We start from the raw sequence: 20337 nt of genomic DNA on the forward strand, positions 1-20337 counted from the left end.
ATTGTCCTTTTATTCTCTATCATGGCATATATCCACTTGAAACGATCCTGAAATAAGAACAAAAATGTAGGGCGATGCAGAATTTTTCCCTTTGGGAATCGTTTGGATTGTTGAAAGATGAGTGTTGCTAACAAAATGAAAGAAGATTGATAAATGGATGAAGGCAGAGCAGAAACAAGACACGCTGTGATAGACCCTAAAAAACTGATAGCTCCACCCTAAAGGACTGACAGTTCAACCCTAAATGACTATTAGCTCCACCCTAAAAGTGAGATAGCTCCACCCTATTGGACTGATAGCTCCGCCCTAAATGACTGATAGCTCGACCCTAAATAACTGTTAGCTCCCCCCTAAAGATCTGATAGCTCCACCGTAAAGGACTGATAGCCCCATCCTAAATGACTGATAGCTCAGCCGTATCGACTGATAGCTCCACCCTACTGGACTGATAGCTCCGCACTAAATGACCGATAGCTCAACTGTAACGACTGATAGCTCCACTCTAAAGAACTGATAGCTCCACCCTAAATGACTAATAGATCCACCCTAAAGAACTGATATCTCCACCCATGAAGACTGATAGCTCCACCCTAATGGACTGATAGCTCCACCCTAAATGACTGATATCTCCGGCCTAATGAACTGAGAGCCCCACCTTAAATAACTGATAACTCCACCCTAAATAACTGATAACTCCGCCCTAAATAACTTATAGCTCCGCCCTAAAGAACTGATAGCTCCACCCTTAAAGAACTGATAGCCCCACCCTAAATGACTGATAGCTCCACCATAAAGGACTGATAGCTCCGCCCTAAATTACTGATAGCTCCACATCAATAGACTGATAGCTCCGCTATAAAGAACTGATAGCCCCACCCTAAATGACTGATAGCTCTGCCCTAAATTACTGATAGCTCCACATCAATGGACTGATAGCTCCGCTATAAAGAACTGATAGCCCCACCCTAAATGACTGATAGCTCTGCCCTAAAGGACTGATAGCCCCACCCTAAATGACTGACAGCTCCGCCCTAAATAACTGAGAACTCCGCCCTAAATAACTGATAGCTCCGCCCTAAAGAACTGATAGCTCCACCCTTAAAAAACTGATAACTCCACCCTAAAGGACTGATAGCTCCACCTTAAAAGACTGATAGGTCCACCCTAATGGACTGATAACTCCACCCTAAATTAGTGATTGATCCACCTCAATAGACCGATAGCACTGCTTTAAAGGACTGATAGCTCCACCCTAATGGACTGATAGCTCCGCCCTAAATTACTGATAGCTCCACATCAATGGACTGATTGCTCCGCTATAAAGGACTGATAGCCCCACCCTAAATGACTGACAGCTCCGCCCTAAAGAACTGATAACTCCACCCTGAAGGACTGATAGCCTCGTCCAAAATGACTGATAGCTCTGCCCTAAAGAACTGATAGCTCTACCCTAAGGGACTGATAGCTCCGCTCTTAAGACACTCCATATGACCAGAAGTGTAGAAATGTTTTTTGATGGGGAGATGGTTATAGTATTTAATTTATATATATAACTAAATTAGCAGACTGCAATTCTAACCTGATCTATCCAGAGTTTCCCGACTATGATATTGTGCACTGTGGTTGTGACTTTCTTCCAGGTGTAGTGATTGTTGCTCTTCTCAAAGATACAATGAATGGAACCTGCAGAAACAGACAGGAAATTCAAGATCAGCTTGCAAAAATCTGCTTTAGGCATAAATGCAGTTAAAGCATTTTACAAAAAGGGAACTAATGCATGAACTATTTAACTTCCCTGTTAAACAAAACCAGCACAAGTTTAAATTGCTGATATAATATAAAAAAGAACTGAAACGTTTTTTACCTAGGGGCATAATGGAGAGATATTTGCCCCTGAACTTGCTGGCCAGCGCGATCTCCTGTCTCAGGGTCCAGCCTCGCTCGGAGATCGCATGATGGGCCGCAGCCGGAGGATGATGGCTTACCTGAAGAAGGAGAAGAAGAAGGATGAAGGAGAAGAAGATAAATAAAGAGAAGAAGATGATGACGAAAAAGGAAGAGGACAAGATGAATAAGGAGGAGGAGAAGAAAATGAGGAGGAAAAGGAGGAGAAGAAGGTGATAAAGGAGAGGATAAATAAGGGAGGAGAAGATGATGAAGGAGAAAAAGATAAATGAGGAGGAAAAGAAGATGATGAAGTACAAGGAGGAGGAGAAGATGAAGGAGGAGAAGATAAATAAGGAGGAGGAGGAGAAGATGATGAAGGAGAAGATGAATAAGGGACGAGAAGATGATGAAGGAGAAGGAGGAGAAGATGAATAAGGAGGAGGAGGAGAAGGAGACAAATAAGGAGGAGGAGAAGATGATGAAGGATAAGGAGGAGGAGAAGACGAATAAGGAGGAGGAGAAGAAGATTATGAAGGAGAAGGAGAACATGAGAAAGAAGGAGGAGAAGATGAATAAGGAGGAAGAGATTACAAGGAGGAGAAGGAGGTGGAGAAGAAAATGATGAAGGAGAAGATAAATAAGGAAGGAGAAGAAAATAAATAAGGAGAAGGATGAGAAGATGATGAAGGACAAGGAGGAGGAGAAGATGATGAAGGACAAGGAGGAGGAGAAGATGAAGGAGAAGAAGACAAATAAGGAGGAAGAGAAGAAAAAGGAGGAGGAGAAAAAAGGAAAAGAAAAATTGAAGGAAAGCAATAATAAGAAAGTCAGAGAAGGAAAAAGAAGGAAAAGAAGATGTAGAAGAAGAAAGGAGAAAAGGAAGAAGAAAAATAAAAGAAGGAAAAGAGAAGAAGAAAAAGAAGATGAAAGAGAAGGGGAAGAAGGAGAAGAAAAAGAAAAAAAGAAGAGGAGAAAAAGACGGAAAAAAGAAGGGATTAGCAGATGGCTTGATTTCAATACACTCTTCCAGCGTCTCAGGATGAAGAGAGTGTGTTGGGCCGCACCTGCTCACAGAGGGACCTGTATCCGCTCTCCTGCAGGCGGTCAAGCTCAAAGGTCTCTCCCAGCAGCGGGTTGAAGGGTTTGCCAGTGCGGTGAACTGTAGTGGAGTACGAGGACACGGTGAAAGCGGCCACATAACACATCTGCTCCAGAGAGCTCTGGCACTTTGCTCCTCGATCCAGCAGCTCGTAGTACTCCAGATCCTCAGACAGACGCTGCAGCATAGAGAGCGGCTCGTTGAAGTTCACCTGAGGAAAACACACAGCATGTGATGAACTGACACACCATTAACAATCTGATTTTGATTCACAATCTTCATATTTATTCACTTTGATATGTAACACGAGTTTAAAGCAATGGAAAATGTGAAGAAAATATAAAGAAAATTTCTCTTTTTTTCTCTTGCACACACAAACATTTAGCATTTTGGTACACAGCATTGTTGAAATCTCAGTTTACAAGGATCTGCATTGAAAAAATACAGTCTTTGCATATCAGTCTGTCATTTGCAACTGGTTCTCAAATGTTTGCATTTTCAGGTCTATGGCTATTGAGAGTTTAAACAGCCAAAATGCATGATATTTCCATTTTATTTATAATATACATGCACATATACACACACATATGTATAAATGCATGCATGTTACTACACTGTATATATGAATTATAGATATAATATGAATGTAGAATAAATGGCACTTTTTTAATTATTTAAATTATTTTTATTACAGTAATGTTATAAACACCTTTTAATTATACAATTTTTTTAACAATATAATAAACTTTACAACAGTGGCTGTCATAAAACTTACTTATAGATGGATTCATAAACACATAATAAATATTCATCTAGAACAAATAAGTAAATACACAGACTAAAAGACTGTTTGTTGGGATTTGAGTATTATTATTATATTCATCAATAGAGTTGAGAAATCGATAATTGAGAAGAGCTTACAGGCATTGGGATTTTGGACAGCTCTTTTCCAATACAGTTCTTCATGATGCTCCACAGATTGAGAGAGTAATTTGGTTTATCTGGGATTCGGGTCCGTCTTTTCCTCACAGGCACCACCTCTTGGGATTGAGGAGACTCGGGATTGGATGCCATAGACTGTTCGTCCAGCTGTACAAAAAAAATGTCAAATCTAGACGTCAGCGTGAGTGTGTGTGTGTGTGTGTGTGTGTGTGTGTGTGTGTGTTTCACATCTAAACAGCACATGAATCTAAATTTTGTTCACATACATACAGTAAACACAACATAGAGGGCTGCACAATATTGGAAAAGCATATTTAGTTTTTTAAACTATATAATATATATATATATATATATATATATATATATATAGATATTATAGGATTTAGATCTGGGCTCTGGCTGGGCCACTCAAGGACATTCACCGAGTTGTTGTGAAGCCACTCCATTGATATTTTGGTGGTCATTGTCTTGCTGTAAGATGAACCGTCTCTCCAGTCTGAGGTCAAGAGCCCTCTAAAGCAGGTTTTCATTCAGGATGTCTCTGTACATCCAGGCAAAGTGACCATTTCAGTCAAGTCACCTCTCTGACTAAAGCCCTCCTACCACGATCACATAGCTTAGATGGCCGGCCAGCTCTAGGAAGAATCCTGGTGGTTCCGAACATCTTCCACTTATGGATGATGGAGGCCACTGTGCTCATTGCAACTTTCAGAGCAGTAGAAATGTTTCTGTAACCTTCCCCAGCCTTGTGCCTCGGGACAATTCTGTCTCGGAGGTGTACCTTTGTCTGCATGCTTTGTTTGTGCTTTGACATGCACTGTCAACTCTGGGACCTTATATACACAGGTGAATCCTTTTTCAAATCATGTCCAATCAACTGAATTTACCACAGGTGAACTCCAGTTAAGCTGCTCAAACATCTCAAGAATGATCAGTGGAAACAGAATGTACCTGAGCTCAATTTAGAGCTTCACGCCAAAGGCTGTGAATACTGATGTACATGTGATTTTTTAGGTTTTTAATTGTAATAAATTTGCAACAATTTCAAAACAATATTTTTTCACATTGTCATTTTGGGGTTTTGTGTGTAGAATTTAGAGGAAAGAAATTAATATAATCCATTTTTGGAATAAGGCTCTGACATAAAAAAATGTGGAAAAGGTGAAGCGCTATGAATACTTTCCAGATGCACTGTAGCTAATAAAAAAAAGCATTTAATAGGGAAATGTTATATCGTTATCATTATATCGTAATCCTCAACAACAACATTGCATATTTTTTCCAGTATAGTGCAGTTCTAATTGAAACTACCTATCGTGAAGCCCTCTTGTCAAATAAAACATCTTACCGACGTCGTCCCGTCATCCATTCCCATTTCGCTACTGATCCCGCTGACATTGCTGCCGGATCTCCTGAGAGAAATGGAAAGAGGGTATGAAGACAGCCAGAGAGTGTGAGAGAGAAAGGAGGAAAGGGAAAGGGAAGGCAGAGACACACACTTAGGTCCAGTAACACTCAAATGAGAAGTGAGTTAAGGGACAGACACAGGGATTGGTGTGAAAGCGAGGCGGTAGATAAAGACCTGTGATATTTGGGGTCTGCTGGTACAGTGATGAACTCCTGAACGTCCTCGCAGGCGTCAAAGAATTCGTTCTCCTCGTCCTCGTCGCTGGCATCACCCTTTCCTGGAACTGAGCCTAACGGATGAAGAAAACAGAAAGCATAATGTGCACCAAGATCAGATTATCACGTCCAAATGTATAGCTATAGCTCCAGAATATCAAGTCAAGCTTTATTTTGTAGCATCTGTGGACATACAGTGGAACAAAATGTGTCTCGCATGACCACATAAATAAACACAATCATAAATATGAACACAACACTGGATGTAACAGCTATTTTAACCCTATACCTAGTAACCATACTGGCGCAGTAATCTAACTATACTAACTACATATACTATAATGAAAACTTAAAACTATACCAGGGCTTCCCACACATAGACTTAACTTGGCGGGCCGCCCAGGTATATTTACGGCTGCCCAAGTATATTTGGTGACACTTTTTTTTTTTTTTGTATTATTATTATCCTTTTACAATTTTTCGTTCTTTTTTTGCTTTAATAACCAAACATTTGCGATCGATTAACCAGTGGAAAATCTTCTCTCGTGCTACACTTGTCATACTGCTCACTGTGTGTGTGCGAGAACTGTCAACACTCCCACAGACAGAGACCCAATGAGACGCGTCTTTTTAAGACTTGCATCCGACAGGGGTTTCTAAACAGGGTTTCTGCAGGTTTCACCAAGTTAAATTTAAGACTTTTAAAGACATTTTTAAGACCATTATGAATGAAATTTTGGATTCATAAAGGGCTAAATGCCAAGGAATTTTTCAAATGGCTCAGATGGAAAAAAGATTTTTTGCTTTATGAAAAAATATATAATTTAAAACATTTAATACAATAATCATCAATTAATAATGGAAGATATATTTATATATATATTAGATATTTCTTAGCAATATCTTTATATCCATTTATATCTCTATAGCAATATATTTCTTTTTCCAATATAAATTTCTTTAAAAAAATGAACAAATGTTTTCAAAGTTTTAAAAACTACAATAAACTGGGGCATCACGGTGGCGCAGTGGGTAGCGCGATCGCCTCAGGTCTCAGGTTAGAGTCTCGGCTGGGTCAGCTGGCATTTCTGTGTGGAGTTTGCATGTTCTCCGCGTGTTAGCATGAGTTTCCTCCGGGTGCTCTGGTTTCCCCCACATGCGGTATAGGTGAATTGGGTAAGCTAATTTGTCCGTAGTGTATGTGTATGAATGAGTATGCATGGATGTTTCCCAATGATGGGTTGCAGCTTGAAGGGAATCCGCTGCGTAAAACATTTCCTGGATAAGTTCATTCCGCTGTGGCGACCCCAAATTAATAAAGGGACTTAGCCGAAATGAATGAACGAATGAATAATAAACTAAATCTATGCACAACAAGCTGTTCAGGTCCGTGTCCTCAGCAGTAAATACATGGAGCACTTTTAAACTAATGTTATTGTAGGAAAATAATTAAACCATTAAGATAAATGAAGTTTAAAATTACCTTTTTAAATGAAAAGTTTAAAGTTTTATTGAGATGGATTGTTGGTGATTGTATGGGTGGTGGCCAGATTGGGTAGCAATACATGAACAAAGGAAAATTAAGACCTGTTTAAAAAAAGATTTTAGACCTACAACACATTATTTCAGTAAATTTAAGACTTTTTAAGGCCTAAAATTTAGATTTTGAGATTTAAGACATTTAAAAAAATTTGTAGACCCTGCAGATACCCTTCAAAATCTCCTAAAATGTCAGGGATTCATCTTTTGCTTTCGCTTTCTAAAGTTGTCATTAATTGTATGCGTTTTTGCATTACCATTTTATTTAAGCCTACCTTCGCTTAGCTTCGCAGCTGACTGTGCATGCACAGCTGCAAGAGCGAGAGAAAATTAAATAATTTATTCGTTAATCTACACGACTCAGAAAAACGTAACTATTTACTGTGAAAGAATAATTTACACTGGTTGCAAAATATTTGCACACAATTAGAAATGGTTAATCAACTTATTTTCTTTACTTAAATGATCTACAATCTACTTAATCTTATTTTATTCATGTTCGTTTTACAGATATTGTCTGTTTTTATAGATTTTTTCTGTCATTTAATTCTCATTTGCTGTATGTTTTATTTATTTTGATGATGTTAATATATTACACATATCTAAAATGCTTTGGCATTAATGTACAAAATCATTAGATAGAACAATATTGTGCAAAGGAGGTATTTTAAGGTTGAAGAAAACAAGTAAACATTGTTTTCTTATTGAGTCAATGTAAGATGGAGTTTAAGTAAAATGTACGGTGCATATAGAGAGAAAAGTGTTTACAGGTGGTTTGTCCAACCCACTCACCTTTTTGAGTTTTTTTTTTTCTAAAGATATAAAGTGATTGTAAGAAAGTGCCTAGTGCAAATGTGTGTCTGTACCTTTGCTGTCTATGGCAGGGTTGCTCTGTGAAGGAGGCAGGACAGTGGCTCCTCTGAAGGCTCTTTCTAGATGGTTGTGTTGTTTGGCGAGCTGCTCCAGCGTCTCCTCCAGCCTCACCCTCTGCTCTCTCTCAGCCTGCAGGGCTTTCTGCCAGCGCTTACTGTGAGCCTGTGCCAACGCCAGGAAGTCCCGGCAGGCCTGGGTGGGTATCAGATTATAAGAGAATCTTTAAGAAGTAGATTAACGGTGGTTTTTCCATGTGAAACAGATAGCTACAAATGAAATAGGGGTGCAAAACATGTACATCATCTGAAAGTGAACAGTCAAGTTTTACTGTTGCATAAAACAAATCAGACATATTAAGAATGTAAACAAAAAAATGAATGAAATAAAACTATTTTACAATATATATTATTAAAACTGATAACCATTGGCTTGCATAGTCGGAATAACAAATACTGTGAAAGTCAATGGTTACAGGTTTCCAACATTTTACAAAATGTCTTCTTTTTTGTCTAATATATAGCTTCAGAAATAACAAACTCATAAAAGAATTGAATAAAGGGTGAGTAAATGATGACAATTTACATTTTTGTGTGAACCATCCCTTTAACAAACATTATTTGCATTTATTTAATTATACAATAAGTTCTGTACAGTGTTATTTTACATTTAATCATTCAGTTTATTTACCTGAAAACTATAAGGGTCTGCCCAAAATCAATACATTTATCCTTTGCTCTATCGTATTCATCTGCTTGTGATTTGTGTATTATATTTTATGCAAATGCACTCTCAACAAAATCATGCCAATTGATCTAAAATAATCAATTCTTTCCAAAAAAGAAAGCTATTTATTTTATCTATTGAAATTGTATTCATATTGCAATATACACTAACCGGCCACTTTATTAGGTATACCTGTCCAACTGTTCGTTATTGCAAATTTTTAACCAGCTAATCACATGGCAGCAACTCGATGCATTTAGGCATGTAGACATGGACAAGCTGATCTGCTGCAGTTCAAACTGAGCATCAGAACAGGGAGGAAAGGTGATTTAAGCGACTTTGAATATGGCATGGTTGTTGGTGCCAGACTACAGGCTACAATTGTGCCTGAGGCTACAATTCGCACAGGCTCACCAAAATTAGACAATAGAAGATTGGAAAAACGCTGCCTGGTCTGATGAGTCTTGATTTCTGCTGCGACATTCGGATGGTAGGGTCAGAATTTGGCATCAACAACATGAAAGCATGGATCCATCCTGCCTTGTATCAACAGTTCAGGCTGGTGGTGGTAATGTGATGGTGTGGTGGATATTTTCATGGCACACTTTGGGCCCATTAGTACCAATTGAGCATCATGTCAATGCCACCGCTTACCTGAGTATTGCTGCTGACCATATCCATCACTTTATGACCACAGTTTACCCATCTTCTGATGGCTACTTCCAGCAGGATAACGCACCATGTCATAAAGCACAAATAATCTCAGACTGGTTTCTTGAACATGACAATGAGTTCACTGTACACAAATGGCCTCCACAGTCACCAGATGTCAATCCAATAGAGCACCTTTGGGATGTGGTGGAACGGGAGATTCGCATCATGGATGTGCAGCTGACAAATCTACAGCAACTGCGTGATGCTATCATATCAATATGGAGCAAATCTTATGAGGATGAAGGCAAAAGGGGATCCAACCCAGTACTAGTAAGGGGTACCTAATAAAGTGGCCGGTGAGTGTACAGTAGTCAACATTTGCAGTGGAACAAAACCTTTCCTCAAAGTAGTTCTAAAACTATCCAACAACACCTATTCTTGTCTTAGGACTATATAAATTCTAGAGAGACAAATCTAGGAAGTCAGTTTTACAACAATATCGTGCAGCACTAAAACTGAAATCTGCTGGTTGGTGGTCTTACATTTATCATGGCGTTGGAGGTGATACGGAAGAGTGTGGCTCGCTCCGTCACCTGGCGAATCTTTTCACTCGTCTCTCCTCCCAGCCGAACCCCCTCCAGCTCAGACAAGGACCTGACAGAGACATCAATACCACATGTGACCAATTATGTGTACACTATTAATATTAAGGTACATACCTTAATATAACTATTATGCTCGATTTTAGAACAACAGTAAATTAAGCATTATCGTTAATAAACAAAGGTAACCTAAAAAATATATTGTTTGTTAACTAAAAATGCTGAAATAATATGAAATATAAATATGTGATAAAATACTCATAAAGGTTTAGACACTTTCACTTTAATTACTTTCCATATTTGTGACCCAGTACCACACAATCAGTCTTATGTTGCACTGTTATATTTTTGGCAACAGCCAAATATACAGTACGTTGTATGGTTGAAAATTATAGATTTGTTTTTTATGCCAAAAATCATTCAAATATTAACTAACGATCATGATCCATGAACAGATTTTGTACATGTCATACCATAAATACATAAAAATTCAAGTTGATTATTAATGTATATTGCTAAGAACAATTTGCTCAACTTTAAAGGTGATTTTACCAATATTTACATTATTTTGAAGCCTCAGATATCAGATTTTCACATAACTGTATCTCAGCCAAATAAATCATATCCTATCATAGTAAGTAAAAATCAATGTAAAGCTTATTCATTCAGATTTCAACTAATAAATAAATCTCAATTTAAAAAAAAATGTACACTTAAGAGTTTTGAGGTCCAAAAAATGAATAAATAATAAAATAAATAAATAAAATGAAAAATCGAATGTATAAAAAAAACAAGTCAATGAATATAAATAGTACAAAAATACTTAAATGTGTAAAATACACTGCAGTATCTGTTTAATGAACAGTATGTAAATATAATTAAAATGCTTAACATTTTAAAACTACTATATTTAATAAATAGAAATACACAAAAGCATATATTAAACAAATATCACTAAATATTTATGTCATTAAATAATTAATGTCATGAGAATCAGAAACTCAGAGTGATGTGTCCAAACAGGACATATGGACTGACCTCTGCAGTGCAGAGCCGTGTTTGGCAATGAGGTCATTGCAGGTGCTCAGATCCTCCACTTTGCTGCCCAGCGTGCGGAGCGTGGACTGAACCTCAGAGTTACGAGCTCCTCCACCCTGACCCGCCGCAGGAGGAGTCGACTCATCTCCTGAATCATCTGAACCACAAAAGAGAAACAAGAACTGTCAAACAGCCTTCCAGCACGAGTGTGAAAACTTAAAGGAGAGCTATTTTGCCACTTTTCACAAGATATAAAACAAGTCTCTGATGTCCCTACAGTGTGTATGTGAAGTTTCAGCTTAAAATACCACACACATAATGTATAACTCTAAAACTTTCCCTTTTAGGCTTTGATCCTAATTGTGCCATTTTGGTGACTGTCGCTTTAAACTCAAATGAGATTGTGCTCTTTTCAGAAGAGAATGGAGCTACAACATGTGTCAGCATAGTGGCAGATTCAATAACAAGACTAACCTCCTATGCTAATGAGGGAGAGATGGTCACTAATGGGCGGGGCTTAGCCATTCTGATGACACGTACAAAAGGAGAATGTCAATCAAAGTGTTTCTGCAGACTGTTTTTATCAAGTGTGATTATAAAAAATACAATTTAAATATTTTTACCATTGGAAGCTGGTTATATTCACACACTGCAGCCACACAACTGTGTTTAAACCCCTTATAAAAGTGATTTTTGCATAATAGGTCCCCTTTAATGCTTTTCTCAGAAATGTCACCGACCTGACTCAGCCTGCATGCGGAAAGCTTTGGCTTTGGCGAGCTCGAGTGCTGTGATCCAGCGCTGCCGCTCCACCTCTGAGCTGGCCTTCAGGTGATACGTCTGCGTGCCGCCATTGGAGATCACGAAGTTGCACGAGTCCTCAACTGCAATATTGGCCGTGGCCAGGTTTATGGTGCCTCGACATGTGTGCCCCATCTCCGCCTGAGTCCTGGAAGAGCAAAACACATTAAGGACAAGAGGTGTTAACTTTGTTTTTCTGAAAGAAATAATAATTGGAATCTTATTTATGTATAAGGCTATATTACAATGGCTGGATTTTATTTTACTACTGTATAGAGCGGAGGAACTATGATGTCAATTTGTATGCAAAAACCCGAAAGAGAGTTAGCATTTTAGCAGTTCCGGTTCCCTCACCAACAAATCAACGGGTTTTTTCAATGGGATTTCGGTTAAATCGCTTAAATAAGATTCGTGGCTAACACAAACTCAAGATACTTTCACGTTTTATCTATGACATAAAACACATCAGTTACATCACACTCTTAATTTTTTTAATCAGTTACGCTTCTTTAAAATGACAGTTGCTAACAAGTTGCTAAATGGGGCTGGCGCCAGTGGTGTAGTGGTTAGTTCGTCGACACATGCACTCCGGTGATCACGGCGACCCGAGTTCCATTCCGGCCTCGCGGTCCTATGCCGATCCTTCCACTCTCTCTGCTCCCTATGCTTTCCTGTCAATACTCTATACAATAAAGGTTAAAACCCCTAAAAAATAATTATTTAAAAAAAAATTGCTAAATGGGACTACAGGCGGTGTAGGACTCATTATACGTCATTGAGTTGAACTGCTCTGGAACGCAGCCCGCTTGCATTGGGCATTTGGATTTGTCTGTTACTGAAGTATTTTCATGAATAGTATTTTATAGTTTGTAGTATTTTTTCTAATTGGGAATTCATATTGTGTGTAGATAATTCCTTCACTTGTAAAGACTGTCAAGATTCATTTGTTGATCATTTATTTTAATTAAACGACATTATGGGGATACTGCTTACCAGTGCAGCCTGTCTCTTTCCTGCTCTCGGTAATGCAAACAAATAAAATATATAGCATTTGTGACTGTATGGGCCGCTTTCGCTGTACTTCGTGACAAAAAATATTAAATATTGAATGTTGTTCTGTGTCCATGATGGAACTTGCAGGCATATAGACTTATCCCTCACACCTCATTTCTGTCGTCTGTTACTAAGGTAAGCACGATACACTTATTTAAATCCGTCTTATGACAATACAAAGTAGGCAGATTTATATATACAGTTTTAAAACTTTAACAACAACCCTAAAGCAAAACAAAATGTATTTACCACATAAAAAACTATCCACAACGTAGGTCTATGTGTTTTTGCGTATTTATTTGTTTATAATATATAGCGTGGATTATAATATAATAAGTAAATCTTTGTCTTAAACCATATTTCTAAAAATAAGCTTGAAAAGTTGTCTGGAGTGGGGTGGTGCTGACGTCACAGGCTAGCACTCCGAAGGCACTGTAGTCCGTTTTAAACCCTAATGTTATCTTTTCAGTTTTGCGTTTGCATTTAACATCAAAAAGTGCTAAAAGATATATTATCATGTGAGGATTATCTGGTTGGACAAAACGTGTAAGTGTAATGAACTGTGTTTGAACACAGAGCTTATTATTTGCAATCTTCGAAAAGCCTATGGGAAAATCCTATGGGGATTTTAACGAGGGAACCAGTTTTATGCTAGCAGCCTATTAGCCTACAAGGCTCAAATCTTGAATCCTATCTACAATAAATTTGGCTTTTATTTTATTATGCCGTCTCTATTCAAAAATAAAATAAAATATTTAAGTCATTTTTCTCATTTCCATGCACAGAGTTGAGCTCTTTTCCCTGTGTATGGCAGATTGGTCATTTATACACAGTTATATCCTATTTTAGCTTTAAAATATGCTCAGTCAGTTTGCATGAGGCTAAAAGGGGTGGCCTGAATGAGACCCAACGTGCTTTTGGACTTCAGCATGACAGTCAAAGTCTGTTTCTGTGAGGCTACATGAACACTCATGAGGCTCTCTGTAAGCTCTGAGAGTCCGAAATTAAACAAAAGCCCCCCCTGACAGCTGTTTTTCAGTGAATTTTGCAATATTCATGAATTCACACTACAAGGCAAGCATTCGAGAAAATGCCTTCAGATAGAGTTTCTTGAGCATTTATCTGACAGAAGATACGCCAGTGCTGCGATCACAGTATCAAATATCAGACTGAAAAACTGCCTGTTTTTATGATCTCAGCAGATATTGAGAAAACTACTCATTCAGTTGTGAATCAACCAAAATAGTTGAAGCCATCAAATATATCAAAACATTCATTTTCCTTCGGCTTTCTCCCTTTATTTTATCAGGGGTCGCCACAGCGGAATAAACCGCCAACTTATCCAGCATATGTTTTATGCAGCGGATGCCCTTCTAACTGCAACCCTGCACTAGGAAACACCCATACAAACTCGTTCACACACACACACTATGGTCAATTTAGCTTATTCAATACATTTATAGCACATGTCTTTGGACTGTGGGGGAAACCGGAGCACCTGGAGGAAATCCACAAAACACTTTGGGCCTTGCGCCAACGCCACAGCCTACCTGAGTATTGTTGCTGACAATGTCTATCCCTTTATGACAACAGCGTAGCCATCTTCTAATGGTTATTTCCAGCAGGATAACTCCACATGTCATAAAGTGCGAATCATCTCAGACTGGTTTCATGAACATGACAATGAGTTCACTGTACTCAAATGGCCTCCACAGTCACCAGATGTCAATCCAATAGAGCATCTTTGGGATGTGGTGGATTTGCATCATGGATGTTTAGCTGACAAATCTGCAGCAACTTCGTGATGCTATCATGTCAATATGGACCAAATCTCTAAGGAACATTTCAGTACCTTGTTGAATCTATGCCACGAAGGATTAATGCAGTTCTGAAGGCAAAAGGGGGTCCAACCAAGTACTAGTAAGGTGTACCTAATAAAGTGGCCGTTGAGTGTATATTCAAAATACTTATATAAGCATATAAACAATTAACATGCCAAACACTATTTTGTCATATACATTCAGCAGTAATCCTACCAAGCAGCTCCTATGAAAACATCTCAGCTAAAAGCAAAGTTTCCATGATTAACTGTAATCTGCCAACACGGATGAATCACCGCTTCTTGGGATTTTCCATTCTCAGCAGGAAAAAGAAAAAAAAATCAGGCAACACCAGTTTGGATGCTCTACGACATTGCACAAAACTGACACCAGCAATTTGACAGAGGCACAAACTATTCAGAGACTGTGTAACCTGTGAAATCTGCGACTCGCGCACTGCATTTCCTGATGAATCTCTCTCACAAACACAGCGAGAGAGGGAAGAGAGCGGAAATCAAGCCTTAAGTAGAGCGTGTGATCCTCCTGTACACAGATGACCTGTTAAGACAGTCACATGACCCAAACTCGCTCAGCCAATCAAAACGGCCAAACTGAGGTGGAGTAAGCAATGTGCACTTGTGTCTTTTATTCATACTGCAATGCATTTACGTGACTTCAGCGGTGGTTTGTGATTAATCAATATAGCATATTTTCATAGAGACTGCATTCAGGAAGGAAAGATTTTTTTAAGGTGGTAAAACATTTTAAAGCAGAGCATAGCTAAAAACAATTTCCCGCTAATATTTAAGTTAGGGCTGCACGATATTGGAAAAAAACTGACATCGCAATATTGAGTTTTTTCTGCTATATATATATATATATATATATATATATATATATATTGACATATGAATATATTTTCATAAGATGACTATTGAATTTATTATTTCACATTGATTTGGATGATTTTTTTAGGGGAGAGAGCATCTTCATAAAATATTCAAAATTATACAATAAAGTTAAACAATTTAATTTGATTTAACAAAGTCACACGAATGACAATTTCACATCTCTCACATCCATAACGCAGAGGTCACATCCATAACGAAGCTTTTTCCTCATAATGCAAAAATACAAAATAAAATAAAAGCAATCATGTTTGTTTTATAGAGAGCCGACTATTATCCAGTTGATTAGCATTATTTTTGGGGGGTTGTGCAGTTTAATTCACAGAATTTCTACAAAGTATGTTGCATACTGTAAACTCGCAGACTTTTAACGCATGTTTATTTCAATGCAAGTACAAAACATGTTTACAGATTGATATTTTTCTAATCTCATAACTCTGTGTTGAGTAGTTTTGCAAAATATAAACAGATGATTCAATATAATGTTAATATAAACTTTTTATGTGAATTTTTGTTTTGAGTTTTTCCTGCAAATGTCACATCCATAACGCTGGAAATGCTCTAATATATATATATATATATATATATATATATATATATATATATATATATATATATATATATATATATATATATATATATATATATATAACATTAATATTAACTAATAATATATACAAAATAAAATAAATTAAATCACAGATGAAAACAAAAATCAAATATAAAACAATAAATAAACATGCTTTGGTGGAGTCTAACAGTATTGACGAACAGAAATTCAGTAATCAAATGTAAAATAACACTTTCTACAGTCTCCATTGTATAAATAAACATTTAAATTAATCTTTGTTAAAGTGGCAAACTTAAACATTTCTTGTGTCCACTTGAATTTGTGTGATGTGACTATTGCAGATTTGCACATTGCGATATCAATACTGAAACGATGTATAGTGCAGCCCTAATTTAAGCGATGTTGAGTGCGTTCCCCTGATTGGCCATTGTGTACACGTGCGCAACAGAAATTACTGTAATTGGCAACGGAGGTCAACGTTTCACCATCCTTCACCGAGTGCAAACACAGATACACAGACACTGGAGCGTTTCAAAGTTGCGTCGATCAGCTGGTCTGTCTATAAGCTGACATACAAACGGTCCACTTTGCGGCTTTTAAACACTTCAACAGCGCTCAAATGTTAGCAGGAATATGGACATTTTTCAATTTTTAGTATCGATTAGTACCAAACTCGATACTTTTTCACAACATTATTCTATATCAGATCATAGAAAACATACAAACAAAAAAGGCATACACTGTTTTTCATGAAAATTCCTACTAAAAATGTACATTATTAATATTAAGGATGCGCTATATATTAAAATAATCGCAAATGTGCATATCGGTATGTACATAGCACAATAGTATACTGTAAAAGTTAATGATTTAATAAAAAAGCAACTTTGCCTGTGTGCCACCAGCACACTTTCTGAAAGATTTTCGTCACATCAGGCAATGTAGTTACATGTCAATCCGCATATCACTACATTTTTTTTGTCTGTAACTATTTTAGTATGGATGCTAAAATATAGGCAAGCAATTAAACCATGTTAAAAAAGCAATAAGACAGCAAAGAACAACTCCACTGTGTTTCAAGTGTTTTTTTTTTTATTGACTGTTCTTGATGTTTTCAGATTGATAAAACTATACCAGTGGAGCAAAGCGGTGGTGATATACTGTATATATTTTTTTGGTTTATTTATTGTTTACATCTGTATAATGTCAATATAATGATGTAGTTTGATGATTATAATGACTTATTTTTATGCAACAGTAGAACATGAATTTTCAATTTAACAACATATGTAAAAACAATATAAAACATATGTTGGTTGGTATAAAAATCTTACGGTATGTTAACCTTGGATAAAAATATCACGGTTTCGCGGTTTTGTGATTATTGCTCTAAAATATATTCTTTTGTCTGCCAAAAAGCCAAATATATTAAATGTCTGGGTAAAAAACAAAACAACTTTCTTCCCCTTTGAAAACAATATATTTTATTTTTTGAAAGATTTCTAATATTCTAATATTTTGGAACAGTAAACATGGTCAGGCTAAATAATTCTAATTAATCACTGACTTCTGCTGTCTTCATTAGTTTAAAAAACACAGATTTCTTTACAATTTAAAATGGCATCTTTGGATATATTTTTCTGCTGAAGACACTGTTGTCCTAAAAAACAACAACAAAAAAATGTGAATAAAAAATCGTACACATACATTAGGAACGGTATTACAGAAAATTTTGGCGGTTTTAAAACCTTGACTTTTCCAATCCGCAGTACACCTTGAAAACAATTATCATCCCATGCCTCATTGGTTATATAACTTTCAACGTAAATGTGAAAATAACGAATCTCATATCGAATGTCGCATTATTTAGCATGATTTTGCTTCAATATCTCACAAGCCCTAATGAATATTGCAGTCTAATGTTGGAAATGCTTTCTGAAACATTCTGAAACCTACTAGCCAAAATAAATGAGTTTTCCCCACTGTATTTACAAGAGCAATTTCTTTGAGGAGTTCAATTTTGACACAACACAATATATAAAATGCGCTCTGCATTTATCAGATAAGCTGCATCTGTTTTATTGATATTTAAGGTTTTAGAAAAACATGAAGGTTCTTCCTAAACAACAGACAAATGTTTATGTGTTTCAAAATGAATCCATATGCAACTGATCATATGGAAAATAAGTAATAATATTTAAGATTTTTCAGATTTCAGACTTACTATATATTTCAGACTAACTAGATCATTTAATGAAGGTTGCATGGTGTTTATATATACACTACTGTTCAGAAATCTGAGGTCTAATAATATTTGTTTTGGAAAAAAGTCTCTTGTGCTCATTATAATATTATATTTAATTTGCAGTCACATAATATAATAACAAATATTTTCTATTTTATTGCATTTGAAACATTAATAGACAAAAATACTAATTCCTTCAACCTTTTGTTTCACATAAACCTCCAGAAATGACTCCAATATGCAGCTTTTATGCTCATAAAAACCTTCTAATTATTATTGCTCAACATTTCTGTGGAAATCATGATGAAATATTATTTTTGCAGGAATGCTGAAGTTTCAAAACCACAGCATTTATTTGACACAGTAATAAAGAACCATGTCACTTTTACTAATTGTTTGCCATTCTTTACCACTCAAATATGAAAAGAAAAGTCTTTTGGATCCTACATTTCTGAATGGTAATATATCCATTCACAAAATACCTCCAAGTATAACAGTAATGGTGAATCTGGCTGCTGTTTCATTATCAAATATCTAACCATTTCCATTACATCTGCGCAGTTAAAATGTACTATTATTAGTGAAAAGACAGAGCACTTTCTGCTCATGTTAACCTTGATCTAAATAAAGTGCTAATGTGATACAGATCTTTAGTATTTGCTTTGGCGTGGCTTCAACACAGTATATGTATTCAAGAGCAAATACAAGACAAGGAGGAAAGCACCCTGGTCATCAAAACTAGCGCACATCTCTCACCATCCAAAATGCGGAGGCATTGGACGTTCATATTTTATAGTATATTGACAGCGCTGGAGATGGAGACAGACGGAGATGGGGGATTTTAAAGAATGTGTTGTTATCCTCTCATCTCAAACTGTTGAGCAAACAGTGAGAATCGTACGAGCAAACAGACACACATGCGGGAGCTCCTGTGCTCTCACGCGCAATATTAATAATTAACAGAGCCCAATGAGATGAATGCAGCTTCCCCACATCAACTCAAATCTAATTACGTAAACTGGCATCGTCTTACAAACACCATGAGAGTGTTGAGTTGAGCATCTACAACATTTCAAACGCTTGAAAATGCAACAAGTCGCATGATCTAAAGCACCATCACCAATTACGTAAGTTTACAGAGAAAGTTTACACAAACAAATTTAATTTACTTAGTATTTAATCTCCCTCAAGTGGTTCCAAAATTAAGAGTTTCTTTCTTGTGTTGAACAAAAAAGATATTCTGAAGAAAGCTGAAAACCTGTAACTATTGACTTTCAAAGTAGAAAAAACAAATACTACAGAGGTCAATGGTTTCCAACATTTTCCAAATTATCTTCTTTTGTTATCAACAGAAGTAAGAAATTCATAGTGGCTTGAAATAGGTAAAGGATGAGTACATTAAAACGTTTGGGTGAACTATCCCTTTAATACTTGTTGTCAAAAAAAAAAAACAGCAATGCTTGCCATACCAAGAATATCAAGCCATTTCACTATCTAAAGCTTTGCGCCTTATCAGATATTGGTGAAAGGCCAAAGAACACTTGACAGCAACACAAAAGGTTGATTAGGACATCAGACGTTCCTATCAACCACTGGCAGACCTACTGTCTGATGAAAACGATACCTGATAACCATCATTTCTTTTGTTTCCGGAGGTCGATAAGCAAAACATAATGTCCCAAACTCACCTGTAGTAAGACAGTAAGCCATTGCTCAGGACGAACCATCGCCTTTGGTACCCCTTGATGTAATTAGTCCATTTGAAAAGCCAGCCTTTATAGGTGTCTCCAGGGGCCGGGGTGGGCGCTTTGGGCTCCGACATCACGACAGCCCTTGGCTTCACAGTGTCTGAAGGGGGTCTGGGTGAATATGAAGGGTTAACTGGTTAGCTGACACTTGAATGACACTGTGATGTGATTAACTGACTTTCGCTTGTATGCTAAAACACCAAGTGTTTAC

The 20337-nt window shown here is 36.9% G+C and overlaps 1 protein-coding gene across 14 annotated transcripts in view; it reads right to left on the minus strand.

Annotated features, from left to right (window-relative positions):
- The window catches only part of osbp (oxysterol binding protein), a 37214-nt gene that overhangs the window by 15929 nt on the left and 948 nt on the right, over positions 1-20337 (minus strand). For 11 of the 14 annotated variants that reach the window (XM_056456479.1, XM_056456476.1, XM_056456477.1 and 8 more), the window contains exons 2-12: positions 20067-20237; positions 11721-11929; positions 10981-11137; positions 9883-9994; positions 7957-8155; positions 5511-5625; positions 5277-5340; positions 3908-4075; positions 2952-3197; positions 1865-1985; positions 1580-1683 (exon numbers count right to left, since the gene is read on the minus strand). In XM_056456479.1, coding sequence (XP_056312454.1) covers positions 1580-1683; positions 1865-1985; positions 2952-3197; positions 3908-4075; positions 5277-5340; positions 5511-5625; positions 7957-8155; positions 9883-9994; positions 10981-11137; positions 11721-11929; positions 20067-20200 — 1629 coding nt within the window. In that variant the 5' untranslated portion in view covers positions 20201-20237. The remainder of the gene's footprint in view (positions 1-1579; positions 1684-1864; positions 1986-2951; positions 3198-3907; positions 4076-5276; positions 5341-5510; positions 5626-7956; positions 8156-9882; positions 9995-10980; positions 11138-11720; positions 11930-20066; positions 20238-20337) is intronic. The other 3 variants (XM_056456483.1, XM_056456472.1, XM_056456482.1) reach the window with 1 other exon arrangement.

Source organism: Danio aesculapii, chromosome 1 (assembly GCF_903798145.1).
Source record: "Danio aesculapii chromosome 1, fDanAes4.1, whole genome shotgun sequence".
NCBI lineage: Eukaryota > Metazoa > Chordata > Actinopteri > Cypriniformes > Danionidae > Danio > Danio aesculapii.